Here is a 15,540-nt window from a genome sequence, read left to right as displayed (position 1 = left end):
AATATTAGAAACCTTTTATGTTGAGAAATGATATTAACCTGCAGATACAGGGTTAATCTGCTGGTTAATAGCATTCTGTGTAATAAGCGGTAACTGAAGCTGCGCTGACCATGCCTCTATGGGCTCTTCTCCACTTGCAATTTCTATGTGTGAGTGCGATCCGATAGAAAATCGGATCTCACTCGCACCAGTGTTAATCACTGAGGCAGTGTCCTCTTGCTAAATGTTTTACGGCACGTCTCGTGCTCTCAGTGAAATCGCAGCATGCAGCCATTTCACCGAGTCTCAGCTCTCGCACCCCCATGCAATCCTATGGGAGCGAGAAAAAAATCAGAATCCGGGTGGCATGCGCCTGTCACACGGATGGCATACGCATGTCACACGGATCCTTGACACTTGCATACCGCATCAGACTGGCTACCGGAGGAATCTCCAGTAATACCAGGCCTGGCCGCGGTTACAGGCACTGAACTACGGAGCTGTCACCTGAGCTCCAGAGTGCAGCCTGAACAGCGAGCGCCGAGTGATTGATTCCCCGGCGATTGCTGCTCAGTTCAGCACAGCTGCAGACAGACCGGGCTGATCTCTGGAGCTCAGGTGACAGATCCGGGGTTCAGTGCAGGTAACCGCGGCCAGGCCTGGTATTACTGGAGATTCCTCCGGTAGCCAGTCCACCGCTGCTTGCATAAACACTCACATTGCACCCGCATGATGCTCGCATGTCATACGGATGCTATGTGAGGGAAAAAAAACAAACACACACCGTACGCAGACCACACGCAGGACACTCGACTCACATTTGTAGCCGAGTGTCGCTGTGTTTTTTCAAACGCAAGTGGAGAAGAGCCCTAAGACTGAAAGCAGGAGGCTGCTGGGAGGAATACATTTTCTTTCCTCCCAGTAGGGGGCTTTCAGGGCAGTGGCCACACAGGTTTAGAACACTATTAACCTGCAGATTACCTCCATCTGTGAAGGTTAATGGTGTTTTTTGACATGACAGGTTCCCTTGGACAATATTTAACGTTTATGTGGCACTCCATGTACAGGTTCAGTTATTGCTTTGACAGTATTTTAGTAGAAACCATCTTAATTGATTTACCTTTGCACAAGCTGCACAATACTTTGAGTGTTCATAAAAAACACCTCCCTGTCGGCTTTTCTCTGCAGAGTGGCTGCATGGCTGTCAAGGATATTGGCAATCTAGAAAGACAGAAGAAATGACCCCATTAGGGTGTTTAATGTATATAAAGAATAATGTTAAATAGTCACATTCAGTAGCTGATGTCTTTATAGATCATGTACATAGTGGATGTTACTTCACCTACTTAGTAAACCCAGACATTAGTAGATGATATTCAGCAAGCACTTAGGGTATAATCACACATTAATGTTATGTCACAATTTGATTGTGATTTTGGCAATTTTGCGAAAATCGTAGCACAATAACACAATGTGATAGTGGGTCTAGGGGAGAACGTCTTTTGTTATTGAAAAGTACCAAGATAGATGGCTGCAGGGTGAAATATTTTTTTTTTCCTTTTTTAAGTTTTGCCTCTGTTGTGGAGAGATTAGAAAAATATTTGGCATTTAATGAGTTTACATCCAGTTGGATATAACATAAGTTATCAGAGATTTTTCACTGGGGCATGTACTACTTCTGCCTGTATGATGACCAATCATAAGCAGGCAGCAACAACAGAAAAGGAACACCCCATCACAATAGATTAGGTTTTTCAGTGTGTGATACGCAGTGAGCTTTGATCTCCTGGTCTAACCTCCTTCACAATTAGGTAGTGCTGGGGCATTAGAGCACAAATGATGCACACCTTTCAGATAAGGTACTTGTGGGGGAAGGAGCAGGACAGCTGAGTTTAGCAGCGTAGCTGAGCCATATTACAAACCCTCCTATAGCTTTCCTCTGCTCATAGCACAATCAGCTCTGCTGTACTGCCCTTTCGCCAACTCTGCCTGTCTAGAGCATGACAAACATAAGTGTGATCACAGACACAGCTCTGGACAGACAGTGTAACGAAAGCAGCAGTGAGAGAAAAGGAAAAGAGCTCAAAGGGTTTGTAAGATGACACAGCTAAACTCAGCTGTGCTGCCCCTTCCCCACAAGGACCTTTTCTGAAAGGTGCAAGTCCTCTTTGCTATAATCTCCCAGTACTTCCAAACCATGGTCTTTTAACATGGACCAATGGGAGGCACTTTTACCGATCAACAGTAATTTGACTGACTGTTTTGCACAGCTAGACCAAAACAAACAAAGCTATCGGACCGAACAGTGCACATAGGCGGAAATGATTCTTAACAGTGCGCAGCCGAGAATGATGATATTTTGTGCTGCACAAAATATAGTTTCACCAGTTTGTTATTCGTCGGGGACCAGCAACCTTTTTACATGGCAAGATAATTGTGATGATTATCTTTCAGTGTAAATGTCACTTTGGACCAGGAGATCACAGCTGTATCATTACATCTGGTTCATTGAGAAACCTAAGCTACGGTGGGGGTGTATTCTTTTTCTGTTGTGGTACTGCCGGCTTATGATTTGGGAACTCATACAGGGCGAAGACGTGTAGTGAAAACTGTCTGACAACGCCAACTTGAAGTGAACAAACGTTAACTCATTAGTTGCCAAATACCTTGATTGTTAATATCCCCGCAAGAGAGGCAAAACACGTTTTATTCCACTCTGCAGCCAATATTACATTGTGTGTGTTCAGTTCCAGTTCAACATATATGCAAATAGTCTCTTGAGAGAGTAAGGCTATGTGCACACGCTTTGTTTTTTTTTGACGCTGCGTTTTTGGCCGCTAAAAACGCACCTGCAACAAAAAAAACGCAGCAAAAACGCATGAAAACGCAGGAAAGAATTGACATGTCCATTTTTTTTAAGCTCAAAAACGCAACTTAAAAAAAAAGTTGTGTGCGGACAGCAAAAATGAAAACTCAGACTTTGCTGGGGAAGCAAAGTCATGCACTTTTGAGGCCAAAAACGCACCCAAAAAACGCGCAAAAATGCCGCGAAAAACACACTGTGTGAACTTACCCTAAGAGAATTGGACCTATAGTGTCAACAATTGGATGCAGCAATCCTAAAAGTCAATATCGACCCTTGAACAAGCCTTGCTTGGGATGAAAAGCCAAATCAGATACAATATGATAGTGATGTAAAAATATATCCTGACAAGTTTATGGGTTTTAGAATTTTGGTTGTTGGAGCCAAAATTGTCTGAGCACTATGTGTGCCAAGATTAAGGCCATGTGCCCACGGGGACAGTGTCCTGCGGATATATCCGCAGGACATTCCCCAGGAGCTCCCAGGAAACCGCACCACAACTTTTGTTTGTTTCCATGCTGCGGAACGTCCTGCGGATATGGTGCGGGCATTCTGCATTGAGGATACAGTACCATGGCTTCGGTACTGCATCCTCAATGCAGAACAAGTGCTGCAGTGATCGGGAGTTCATACTCACCTCCATCACGCAGCACCTCGCTTTCTGGCGGCCGGGTCACTCTGTCAGCGTCTGCAGGAGAAGGTGGGCGGGCTGAAGTAGCTCAGGCTGTCACATGACCGGAGCTTGTGCAGGCCCCGCCCACCTCTTCCTTCCTATACCTGGATCCACCGCGCTGCTGTATACCGGACGGAGAAAGTGACTCCGGTGAGGCAGGTAAGTATATGGGACCCTGCGGAAAAATCCGCAACAATAATTGACATGCTGCAGATTTTTCCGCACGATTTCCGCTGCGGAAAAATCTGCAGCGTGGGCACAGCATTTCCCAAATGCCATAGAAATGGCTGGGGAGTAGCTGTGCTGCAGATTTCTGGAAAATCCGCGGCTTTTCCGCGAGAAATCCGCGGCAAAATCCGCGCATTTTCCGCAGCGTGGGCACATAGCCTAATAAGCAGAGTAACATACAAGTATCTGGAAAAATAAACACTTATTTAACCCCTTTGAATACAGAGTAAGGTATAATGGCAAAAAAACCTTCAAGGGTGATGAAATGTTGAAAAAAAACCCACAGTGCTCCAATTGTTTATTGGGCTTTACATGGATTTTTTTTATTGATCATTTTGTTTTTAAAAAAATGTTCATATCATTTTACTGCTGCATAGTGTAAGTCCTTTATCTAGCTCAGTGCTTTTCAAAAACTAGTATAAATCCTACTACTCAGTTGACTGCTCTCTGTGCTCTCCCCCTTTTTTTCCTGTGTTAGAGATAGCAACAAGTAGGGAAATGGAGTTATAACAGATCTCCACCTTGTGGACAAGGAAGAAGGTATGTGAAGTTTCAGGGAGGACCGTGAACATAGGCTAAGGTGAGATAAGTGCAGGACAGAAGCTGTGCGGATATATAAGCTAATAAAGCCAGTAACAATCTGGATACACATTAGGCACTGATTTATTATTGGCTTTTAACCTTTTTTTATCTAGTTTTAAGTGCTTTGTTTGCAACTAAATCATTATTCTCTTTGTGCCTTTTTTAAGTCTGTTGTATATGTTTTTTCCTGGTGTTTTTTTGGTTTTCTGCTTTATGAGCAGTATCGGCAATTCCAAATGTTTTTATCCCCTTCATCAATTGTGACTTTTTAGAAATGTCGCAAAATTTGGCGCACCTTTACTCCATTTTCCCCTCTGACCTAGTTTTGAGTATGCCAAATTTTGGTGCAACTTCCTTTTGGTGACAAAAGGCAAAACCGTTCAAGTCGTTTTTTTTTTCTTCTTACTTTGCGCCAAATGCATGAATCATGTGCATCATTTTGATAAATGTAGTGCCAAAAACAGCAACTTACACCACAAGATAAAAAAGGAAGGTGACTTAAAAAAAAACGGATTTTTGTGCACTCACCGTAAAATCGTTTTCTCTTAGCCATCATTGGGGGACACAGGACCATGGGTGTTATGCTGCCTATCCATAGGAGGACACTAAGTAGATGCAAAAGCATAGCTCCTCCTCTGCAGTATACACCCCCTGGCCGGGCCAGGCAGTCTCAGCTTTAGTACACAAGCAGTAGGAGAAAAAAGCAGTAAAAAACTTCTCAACAGAGGAACATGAGAAAAGAAGAGTCAAAACCAAATAAGGTACTGAGAGAACCAAGGCCCCGCAGGGCAACAGGGTGGGTGCTGTGTCCTCCAATGATGGCTAAGAGAAAACGATTTTACGGTGAGTACACAAAAATCCGTTTTTCTCTGACACCTCATTGGGGGACACAGGACCATGGGACGTCCTAAAGCAGTCCATGGGTGGGAAACATAAAAGAAGACAACACAACCCAAGGACTAGGAACCAGTCCCAGACAGCCTGGAGCGCCTACTGAGAGAGGTGCTCTACTGCCGTTTGCAGAATTTTCCTACCCAGATTTGCCACAGTTGAAACCTGGGTATGGACTCTGTAATGCTTTGAAAAAGTATGTAGGCTAGACCAGGTCGCAGCCTTACACACCTGTTCCACTGAAGCCTGATGCCGAATGGCCCACGAAGCGCCAACTGCTCGCGTGGAATGAGCCCGCAGCCCACTAGGAATGGGCTTGAGTTGCAGGCGGTAGACGTCCTGGATCGCAGAGCGAATCCAGCAAGCCAGCGTCGCCTTTGAAGCTGCCTGTCCCTTCTTAGGCCCCTCAAGAATGACGAACAAAGTCCGTTTTCCTAAAGGGGGCTGTCCTGGATATGTAATATCTGAGAGCTCTGACGAGGTCTAACGAATGAAGAGACCTTTCCACCCTATGAACTGGGTGTGGACAAAATGAAGGCAGAACAATGTCCTCGTTCAAATGAAACGGGGTAAGAACCTTTGGAAGGAAATCCGGAAGGGGGCGCAGAACCACCTTGTCCTGGTGAAAGATCAGGAAAGGCTCGCGGCAAGAGAGTGCTGCTAGCTCCGAAACCAGTCTGATGGACGTAATTGCCACCAGGAATGTTACCTTCCAGGACAGAAGAGCAAGGGAGGATTTCTTGAGGGGTTCAAAGGGAGACCTCTGGAGACCATCCAGAACGAGGTTTAGGTCCCATGGTTCCAGCGGCCGTTTGTACGGGGGAACTAGATGGGAAACGCCCTGGAGGAAGGTCTTTACTTGCGGTTTTTGAGCCAGGCGGCATTGGTAGAAGATTGAGAGCGCTGAGACCTGCCCTTTAAGGGAACTGAGAGCCAACCGCGCTTGCAAGCCAGACTGTAGAAAGTCGAGAATTCTGGGGATGGCCAGAGGCATAGGCTGGACGTTAGTTTCCATGCACCATGAAAGGAAGATTTTCCACGTACGGTGGTAAATGTGGGATGAAGCAGGCTTTCGGGCGCTGATCATGGTGGAAATAACCGCGGGGGAGAATCCCGCTCTTGTTAATACCCAGGTCTCAATGGCCATGCCGTCAGCTTCAGGGCTCTGGAGTTCTGATGGGAAATGGGCCCTTGGGTCAGCCAGTCTGGGATGTATGGAAGGCGCCACGGTGCGTCTGTGAGCATTTGTACTAATTCGGCGTACCAGGCGCGCCTGGGCCTGTCCGGTGCTATTAGTATCACCAGGACTCCCTCTGCCTTGATCTTCCTGATTACCCGCAGCAGCAGGGGTAGAGTTGGACATATGTAAGGCAGGCGGAAGTGGTGCCAGGAGCAGACTAGAGCATCTGCGCCAATGGACTGCGGGTCGCGTGACCTGGCTATGAACGTGGGTACCTTTGCTTTCAACCTTGAGGCCATTAGGTCCACGTCTGGTGTGCCCCAGCGAGTGCAGATGTGTAGAAACACATCTGGGTGGAGAGACCATTCTCCGGCGGCCAGGCCTTGGCGACTTAGAAAGTCTGCTGCCCAGTTCTCTACCCCTGGTATGTGTACCGCTGATATCACTGATCCCATCGATTTGGCCCAGCTGAGGATCTTGTGGGCCTCGAGATAAGCCGCTTTGCTGCGGGTGCCTCCCTGCCGATTGATATAGGCTACAGCTGTCGCATTGTCTGATTGGACTCGAATCTGACTACCCGCTAGCAGAGGGCAGAACGCTCTGAGCGCGAGGAAGATCGCGCAGAGTTCTAGGGTGTTTATGGGTAGGGAAGACTCTAAGGGCGTCCAACGTCCTTGAGCAGTGTGGTGCCTGTACACTGCTCCCCAGCCTAGGAGGCTGGCGTCCGTGGTCAGGACCAGCCAGTTCACTGGGAGAAAGGATCTCCCCTTCGATAGGGATGAGGACCGAAGCCACCAGCGGAGTGCGTACCTGACTGGAGGCGTCAGGTGAAGATGTCTGTCCAGGGAGAAGGGGCTCTTGTCCCAGGCCGCTATAAGGGCTAGCTGCAGTGGGCGGAGGTGCAGTTGAGCAAAGGGTACTGCTTCCATAGCCGCCACCATCCTGCTGAGCACTTTCATGCTGAATCGAATGGAGCAAGACGGAGGACGTAGAAGGCAGCGTACCGCTCGTTGAAGATCGATCGCCTTGTCCTGAGGGAGAAGGATCAAGCCCCGACGGGTGTCCAGGGACATGCCCAGGAAGGTGATGGAGCGTGATGGGACCGGGGATGATTTGTCCAGATTCACTAGCCACCCTAAGCGGGATAGGGTGTCCACAGTGATCTGTATGCTGGTTGAGCAGTCGCGGAAGGAGGGGGCCTTGATGAGGTGGTCGTCCAAGTAAGGGAGAACGACCACTCCCCTGGCGTGAAGGACGCTCATGGCGGCCGCCATGACTTTGGTGAAGACCCTTTGGTGCGGTGGCAAGGCCGAAGGGTAGAGCTACGAATTGAAAGTGGGAGTCCTGAATTGCAAAGCGGAGGAACTTTTGGTGATCTGGGGCGATGGGTATGTGCAGGTACGCGTCCTTGATGTCTATGGATGCGAGGAATTCCCCTTCGACCATGGATGCAATAATGGACCTTAGGGACTCCATTCTGAATCTCCGTACGTGCACATGTTTGTTTAGGTGTTTGAGGTCCAGGATGGGTCGAACTGACCCATCCTTTTTGGGGACCACAAAGAGGTTGGAATAAAAACCCCCGAACTTCTTGTCGTCTGGGACAGGTATTATCACTCCTGCTGTTTGGAGCGAGTGGATTGCTGAGAAAAAAGCTTTGCGTCGTTTTCGAGTCTTTGGGGGGGTTTGAGAGAAAGAACTGACTTGGGGGTCGGGTCCGAAATTCTATGCGGTAACCGGAAGACACAAGGTCTCGAACCCATTTGTCGTCTGAGGCGGCAGCCCAGATGTGTTGAAAGAGCCGCAGTCGACCTCCTACAATGAGTGTGTCTTCCGGGGCGCCGAAGGAGTCATGAGGGGGGAAAACGTCGTGGCCGAGTCTCCCTAGTCCTTGACTGTTTCGGTCTAGGCTGCCATGACGAAGTCGGTTTCGGGGAGAGCTGAGAAAGTCTGTCCCTGCGTAGTCCGCGGCTGGTGACGTGGACAGCACGGGGTGTCGACCAACCAAATGAGTTCCGAAAGGAGTGGAACGAGGACTGTGGACGTCTGGTGAAGGACGTCTTGGACTTCAGCTGGGGGAGAGAGGTACTCTTTCCTCCCGTGGCGTCAGAAATGAGCTTGTCCAGACGTTCGCCAAACAATCGGTCTGGAAAAAAGGGGAGGCCCGTGAGAGACTTCTTGGAGGCAGAGTCCGCTCGCCATTGTCGGAGCCAGAGAGCTCTACGGATGGCTATGGTATTTGAGGCGGCAAACGCAGCGCAGGTAGCAGCGTCCATGGAGGCCTGCATGAGGTACTCCGCCGCAGCGGCAATTTGAGCTGTTACCTCTGTGAAGGTATGAGTGAACTGGGATTCCTCAAGCGAAGTGTTAAGGGATTCTGCCCAGACCGAGATCGCCTTTGCGACCCACAGAGAGGCAAAGGAGGGCGAGAGGGAGGAACCCGCAGCCTCAAAAGCAGAGCGGGCGAGGTGCTCCACTTGTCTGTCTATCGGGTCCTTGATGGAGGAACCATCGGGTAAAGACAGAAGCGTCCTTGTGGTAAGGCGGGAGACCGAGGGGGTCGACCGAGGGCGGATCGGCCCAGCCCTTGGGGGCAGGTGAGGCAAAAGGGTACCGGGACTCCATTGGTTTTCAGTTACCGAAGCGCCTGTCAGGCTTCTCCCTTTGCTTTGTGAGGATATCCTGAAACTCTGGGTGATCAGCGAAAACCTTTTGGGGTTTCCTTGCCCTCTTAAAGGAGACCGCATGGTCAGTGGTAGTGGATGGGGGATCCTCCACATGCAGAGTTTGGTTGATTGCTGCTATAAGGGAGTCTATTGCAGTTTGATCATCTGGTGAGGATGAAACCAAGGAATCCTCCTGGTACAAACAGCATTCTCCCTCTTCCAGCTCTTCAGAAGCTGTGGAGCGTGTGGGAGAGCCTGCCCTGTGTGCTCCCGAGGGAGAGCCCGCTGGAGACACCTGGCCGTGTGCTCTTTTCCTGATCCCTGCAACCAGTGAAGCATGTGCCCGAATTACCTCAGAAGGATCCTCCATAGGGGTATCCTCAGGCTGCGTTCCGTCCAGGGACCCAGAAGGGTGTGGAGGACGACAATGCATAGCCAGCACCAGGTTCTGTGACAGTTTTTCCATGGATTGGGACAGAAACTGTGCCCATTCCGGTGGGCTGGGAGCCCTAGGCTCTGGGCTGGCAGTTGCGGCGGTGGTGGCAGGGGGGTCTTGGAGGGCTATACGGGCACAGGACTCACAGAGAGGTGTGTTTACGTGGTAGCTCAACGTGGCAGGCAGTGCAGGCTGAATAATAGACTATGTGAGCCTTAGCCCTCTTAGTGCCTTTTGAATTCTGCATGTTCTTGATAGGAGTATGCTAGGAGGGGGAGCAATGCTCAGCAGAGCTACAGTGAGCAGCACCTTACCAGAATCAGCCGATGGCCCTGTGTCCTCAGGAAGGAGTAAGCGGTGTGGAGATCTTAACACGCTTTCCTGGGGAAGGGGGGGGGGCTTATCGTGGCCGTGAGAGGGCGGGGCTTAGCGCTAAAAGAGCGCGAAGAAGTAGTCAGTGTGCCCCCCTCCGCTGTGGGTAGTAAAAAACGGCGGGAAAGGAGCTTCTGATAAGTTTCCTACCTCTCCCTCTAGTCAGCACACAGCATGTCAGTGGTGGTTATCAGCCGGCTTTTCTGCTAGATCAAATAAACAGAGCAGATAATAAACAGCGTGCCTGAGCTCTGTGATTCTCTAGCCACCCCCTCCCCCCTGCCACCGGGAAATTATCTGTGCAGAAGTTTGCAAACAGGAGGTACTTCCCCCCTTCTCCAGCCAGCGAGCTAGAGAAAAGTTAACACTGTGTGTTCAAGATTCTTGGGGCTCTCTTCCTTGCATTAGCCAGGGACTTTCTCATAAGAAATACTGTATATTCAGCCCTGGGAGCCTTTCCTGCACCGTCTTTTCTCCCTTTGTCTGGGAAACCAGTCAGGGGGGATCTCACCTTAAACACTGCTTCAATCCAGGCAGTGACAATAGCAGAGTCAGCTTGCTGTATCCGGTCACAACGGTGCCATATTCAACTCAGAGCCTGCAAAGAGGGGCTGTGGAATTGATGCCATATTCAACTCAGAGCCAGCAAAGAGGGGCTGAGGAATTGTGCCTCTGCCCTGGGCTTTGGAAAATCGGTGTCTATGGAACCAGTTGTCCAGCCCAGGATCAAGCGTCGCGGGAGGGGGTACGTGTAGGCAACACTTCACGTTCCCGCCCGTTGATGGTAGTGGGAGATCGGTCCCAAAAGGAAACCGTCGCCCTCAAAAAATAACAAACCTTGAAAGGAAGTGCCTCCTATAGACACTAAGCTAAAACTGAGACTGCCTGGCCCGGCCAGGGGGTGTATACTGCAGAGGAGGAGCTATACTTTTGCATCTACTTAGTGTCCTCCTATGGATAGGCATCATAACACCCATGGTCCTGTGTCCCCCAATGAGGCGTCAGAGAAAATGTGAATAACGAATCTGGGGCCAAAAAGTTCAAATCCAGTGTGTGTAATAAAGAAAAATCTGAAACTTTTCAAATTGCATTTCAAGGGGTCTTGAAGTGAATCAACATTGCAAACTGAAACATAGTGTAATTTTATTTACAAAGAGTAACCATTAAGAAAAAAAAAAAAATTATCCTCTGCAACAACAACCACCTAGTGAGTAGCGGAGCTCACCTGCTGGCTGGGGAACTGGCACAAGACTGAGGTGATATTGCTGGCATACTGAGCCATGACTTTCCGTATAGCTTTTTCTACAGTAGGTGGAATCCTTGTAGATACACTTGTCATAATCTCCTGTAGTTCTAAAAGAGGAAGAGAAGGATCCCGCAGAGTCTTCATCAGCTTGTGCACCCATTCTTTAATCTTAAATGAAAATAGTTCATATACATTATATGATAAATGCAAGAAGAAATGTATTACATCATGCTTAATAGAACACTGAGTAAAATGTATCAACCTGGTGTAATTTGTGACAAAAAAGAGAATTTTGTTTACTTACCGTAAATTCTTTTTCTTATAGTTCCGTCTTGGGAGACCCAAATCTTGGGTGTATAGCTTCTGCCTCCGGAGGACACACAAAGTACTACACCTAAAAGGTGTAGCTCCTCCCTCTGAGCCTATACACCCCCTGGCCAACCAGTCATAACCAGTTTAGTGCAAAAGCTGAAGGAGAATAGCCACCCAAAAGTAGAACAGAGCAAGAGCCGGAACAACCGGAGACTCTGTTCACGACAACAGCATGTGAAAACACACGGAACAAGGAAATTGCAAACAGGCAACAGGGAGGGTGCTGGGTCTCCCAAGACGGAACTATAAGAAAAAGAATTTACGGTAAGTAAACAAAATTCTCTTTTTCTTTATCGTTCCTTTGGGAGACCCAAACCTTGGGACGTTCCAAAGCAGTCCCTGGGTGGGAAATAAACATAAAACTAAGAAGTAGGCAGGACCTAACTTCACAAATGGGCGACCGCCGCCTGAAGGATGCGTCTGCCCAAGCTCGCATCTGCCGAAGCATGAGCATGCACTTGATAGTGCTTCGAGAAGGTATGCAGGCTAGCCCAAGTGGCAGCCTGACAGACTTGCTGAGCCGTAGCCTGGTGCCGAAAAGCCCAAGAGGCACCGACAGCCCTGGCTGAGTGCGCTTTGATCCCCGGCGGGGGAGGAGCCTGCGAAATTTGGTAGGCGTCCGAAATGGCCGACCGAATCCAACGTGCTAAGGTCGGCTTAGAAGCAGGGAGGCCCTTGCGCCGACCTGTGGTTAGCACAAAAAGAGAGATGCACCGCCTAAGCGCAGCGGTGCGAGACACATAGATCCGGAGAGCACGCACCAGATCTAGAGTATGTAGAACTTTTTCAAAGCGATGAACAGGGGCCGGACAGAAGGAAGGTAAGGTAATGTCCTGGTTAAGGTGGAAGGGGGAGACCACCTTAGGAAGAAAGTCCGGAGTCAGACGGAGAACCAGCTTGTCTTGATGAAAGACCAAAAAAGGTGACTCCGAGGAGAGCGCCGCCAAATCAGAAACTCTCCTGAGAGAAGTTATAGCAACCAGAAAGGCCACTTTCTGTGAGAGACGGTACAAAGAAACCTCCCTAAGGGGCTCAAAGGGGGGTTTCTGCAAGACAGTGAGAACCAAGTTAAGGTCCCAGGGGTCCAAGGCGGGATGATGTGAGACGCGCCCTGCATGAAGGTGCGGACCTGAGCCAGCCGAGCGAGACGCCGCTGGAACAGGACTGACAGGGCCGAGACCTGTTCCTTGAGAGAGTTGAGGGACAGTCCTAGCTGCAGACCGGACTGTAGAAAAGACAGAAGGGTCGGCAAGGAGAACGGCCAAGGAGGATGGCCGGTAGAACGACACCAGGACAGGAAAATTTTCCAAGTCCTGTGATAGATCTTAGCGGACGAAGACTTACGGGCCCGAGTCATAGTGGAGATGACTTCAGGAAGAATACCAGAAGCTGTCAAAATCCAGGACTCAAGAGCCACGCCGTCAATTTGAGGGCCGCAGAATTCGGGCGGAAGAACGGACCTTGCGAGAGTAGGTCTGGACGGTCCGGGAGAGGCCACGGCATCTCTACGGATAGTTGGAGTAGATCCGGATACCAAGCTCGCCTGGGCCAGTCCGGTGCAATGAGGATGACTCGACGACCCTCCATCCTGATCTTGCGCAGGACTCTGGGCAAGAGGGCTAGAGGGGGAAACACGTAGGACAGACGAAACTTGCACCAGTCCTGAACCAGAGCGTCCGCGGCAAATGCCTGAGGATCGTGGGTGCGAGCCACGTAGACAGGAACCTTGTTGTTGTGACGGGATGCCATTAGGTCCACGTCCGGAGTGCCCCATTTGCGGCAGATCGACTGAAATGCTGCCGGATGTAGGGACCACTCGCCACCGTCCACGCTTTGACGGCTGAGATAATCTGCCTCCCAGTTGTCCACGCCTGGGATGTGGACTGCGGATAGGGTGGACCTGGAATCCTCCGCCCATTGAAGAATGCGTTGTACCTCCATCATTGCCAGGCGGCTGCGTGTCCCGCCTTGATGGTTGATGTAGGCAACCGCTATCGCGTTGTCTGACTGGACTCGAATGTGCCTGCCCGCCAGCAGATGGTGAAATGCTAGGAGAGCCAGAAGTACGGCTCTGATTTCCAGCACATTGATTGAAAGGGTTGACTCGGACGGAGTCCAAGTGCCCTGTGCTCTGTGGTGGAGACATACCGCTCCCCAGCCGGATAGACTGGCATCCGTGGTGAGAATCACCCAGGACGGGGCCAGGAAGGAGCGCCCTTGGGACAGGGAGAGGGGCCGAAGCCATCACTGAAGAGAGCTCTTGGTCCGTGGCGACAGAGCCACTGACTTGTTTAAGGAGGAAGGCCGCTTGTCCCAACAGCGGAGAATGTCCAGCTGCAGGGGGCGCAGATGGAACTGGGCAAAGGGAACAGCCTCCATGGACGCCACCATTTGACCCAGCACCTGCATCAGACGTCTGAGGGTATGACGGCGGAGCCTCAGGAGAGAGTGCACTGCCAACTGGAGTGACAGCTGCTTGTCTAAGGGCAACTTCACAAGTGCCGGCAAAGTCTCGAACTGCATCCCTAGGTACGTGAGACTCTGGGTCGGAGTCAGAGTGGATTTGGGAAGATTGACAAGCCACCCGAATTGGGCTAGAGTGCTGAGAGTGAGCGAGACACTCCTCTGACAGTCTGTGCTGGATGGCGCTTTGTCTAGAAGGTCGTCCAGGTAAGGGAGCACTGCCAACCCCTGAAGGTGCAGAACCGCAATCACGGCTGCCATGACCTTGGTGAAAACCCGAGGGGCCGTGGCTAACCCGAAGGGGAGAGCCACGAATTGGAAATGATCGTCTCCTATTGCAAAGCGTAGCCAACGCTGGTGAGAAACTGCAATGGGCACATGCAGATAGGCATCTCTGATGTCGATGGACGCCAGGAAATCCCCTTGGGACATCGAGGCAATGACTGAACGCAGGGACTCCATGCGAAAGTGCCGCACTCGAACATGCTTGTTGAGAAGCTTGAGATCCAGGATGGGCCTGAAGGTACCGTTCTTTTTGGGAACTAGGAAGAGTTTTGAGTAAAAACCTCTGAACCGTTTCCGGGCGGGAACTGGCACAATTACTCCGTTGGCCTGCAAGGCTGCCACGGCCTGTGAAAAGGCGGCGGCCCTGGAGCAGGGGGGAGTTGAGAGAAAAAATCTGTTTGGCGGACTGGAAGAAAATTTTATCCTGTAGCCGTGGGAGATGATATCTCTCACCCACTGATCGGAGACGTGTTGAAACCAAGCGTCGTCAAAGTGGGAGAGCCTGCCACCGACTAAGGATGTGGCTGGATCGGACAGAGTCACGAGGAGGCTGCCTTAGTGGCAGAACCTCCTGCTGTCTTCTGCGGACGCGCTCTGGAGCGCCAGCTGGATTTCTGGTCCTTGGCTGAGGTAGCGGACGAGGCGGAGGGCTTAGAGGACGACAAGTTGGAGGAACGAAAGGATCGAACCCTCGACTGAAACCTACCCTGGGCAGGTTTCCTGGTCTTGGTTTGTGGCATGGAAGTACTCTTCCCGCCAGTAGCTTCCTTAATAATTTCATCCAGCTGTTCACCGAACAGCCGGGAACCAGCAAAAGGGAGCCCAGCAAGGTACTTCTTTGAAGAAGCATCCGCCTTCCACTCTCGAAGCCACAAGATCCTGCGGATAACGAGTGAATTAGCCGAAGCCACCGCAGTGCGGTGAGAAGCCTCTAGCATGGCAGACATGGCATAAGAAGAAAAAGCTGAAGCTTGAGAGGTTAAGGCAACCATCTCGGGCATAGAGTCCTTGGTGAGGGAACGCATCTCCTCCAGACTAGCAGAGATGACTTTGAGGGCCCACACTGCTGCAAAAGCTGGGGAAAACGCGGCCCCCGCCGCTTCATACACGGATTTGGCCAGAAGGTCAATCTAACGATCAGCGGCATCCTTAAGGGAAGTGCCATCAGCCACCGACACAACGGTCCGGGCTGAGAGCCTAGACACCGGGGGGTCTACCTTTGGGGAGTGAGCCCACTCCTTGACCACCTCAGGTGGAAAAGGAAAACGGTCATCAGAACCACGCTTTGGGAAGCGTTTGTCAGG

General features: G+C 50.5%; 1 protein-coding gene across 3 annotated transcripts in view; it reads right to left on the bottom strand.

Annotated features, from left to right (window-relative positions):
- Window positions 1–15,540, bottom strand: part of ACACB (acetyl-CoA carboxylase beta) — a 352,023-nt gene that overhangs the window by 128,354 nt on the left and 208,129 nt on the right. For all 3 annotated transcript variants that reach the window (XM_075320034.1, XM_075320035.1, XM_075320036.1), the window contains 2 exons: window positions 11,096–11,284; window positions 1,100–1,200 (listed from right to left, as the gene is read on the bottom strand). In XM_075320034.1, the coding sequence (XP_075176149.1) occupies window positions 1,100–1,200; window positions 11,096–11,284 (290 nt within the window). The remainder of the gene's footprint in view (window positions 1–1,099; window positions 1,201–11,095; window positions 11,285–15,540) is intronic.

Source organism: Anomaloglossus baeobatrachus, chromosome 1 (genome assembly GCF_048569485.1).
Source record: "Anomaloglossus baeobatrachus isolate aAnoBae1 chromosome 1, aAnoBae1.hap1, whole genome shotgun sequence".
NCBI classification, from domain to species: Eukaryota; Metazoa; Chordata; class Amphibia; order Anura; family Aromobatidae; genus Anomaloglossus; species Anomaloglossus baeobatrachus.
The sequence above is the reverse complement of the archived record's forward strand: the minus strand, read 5'-3'. Positions and strand labels throughout refer to the sequence as shown.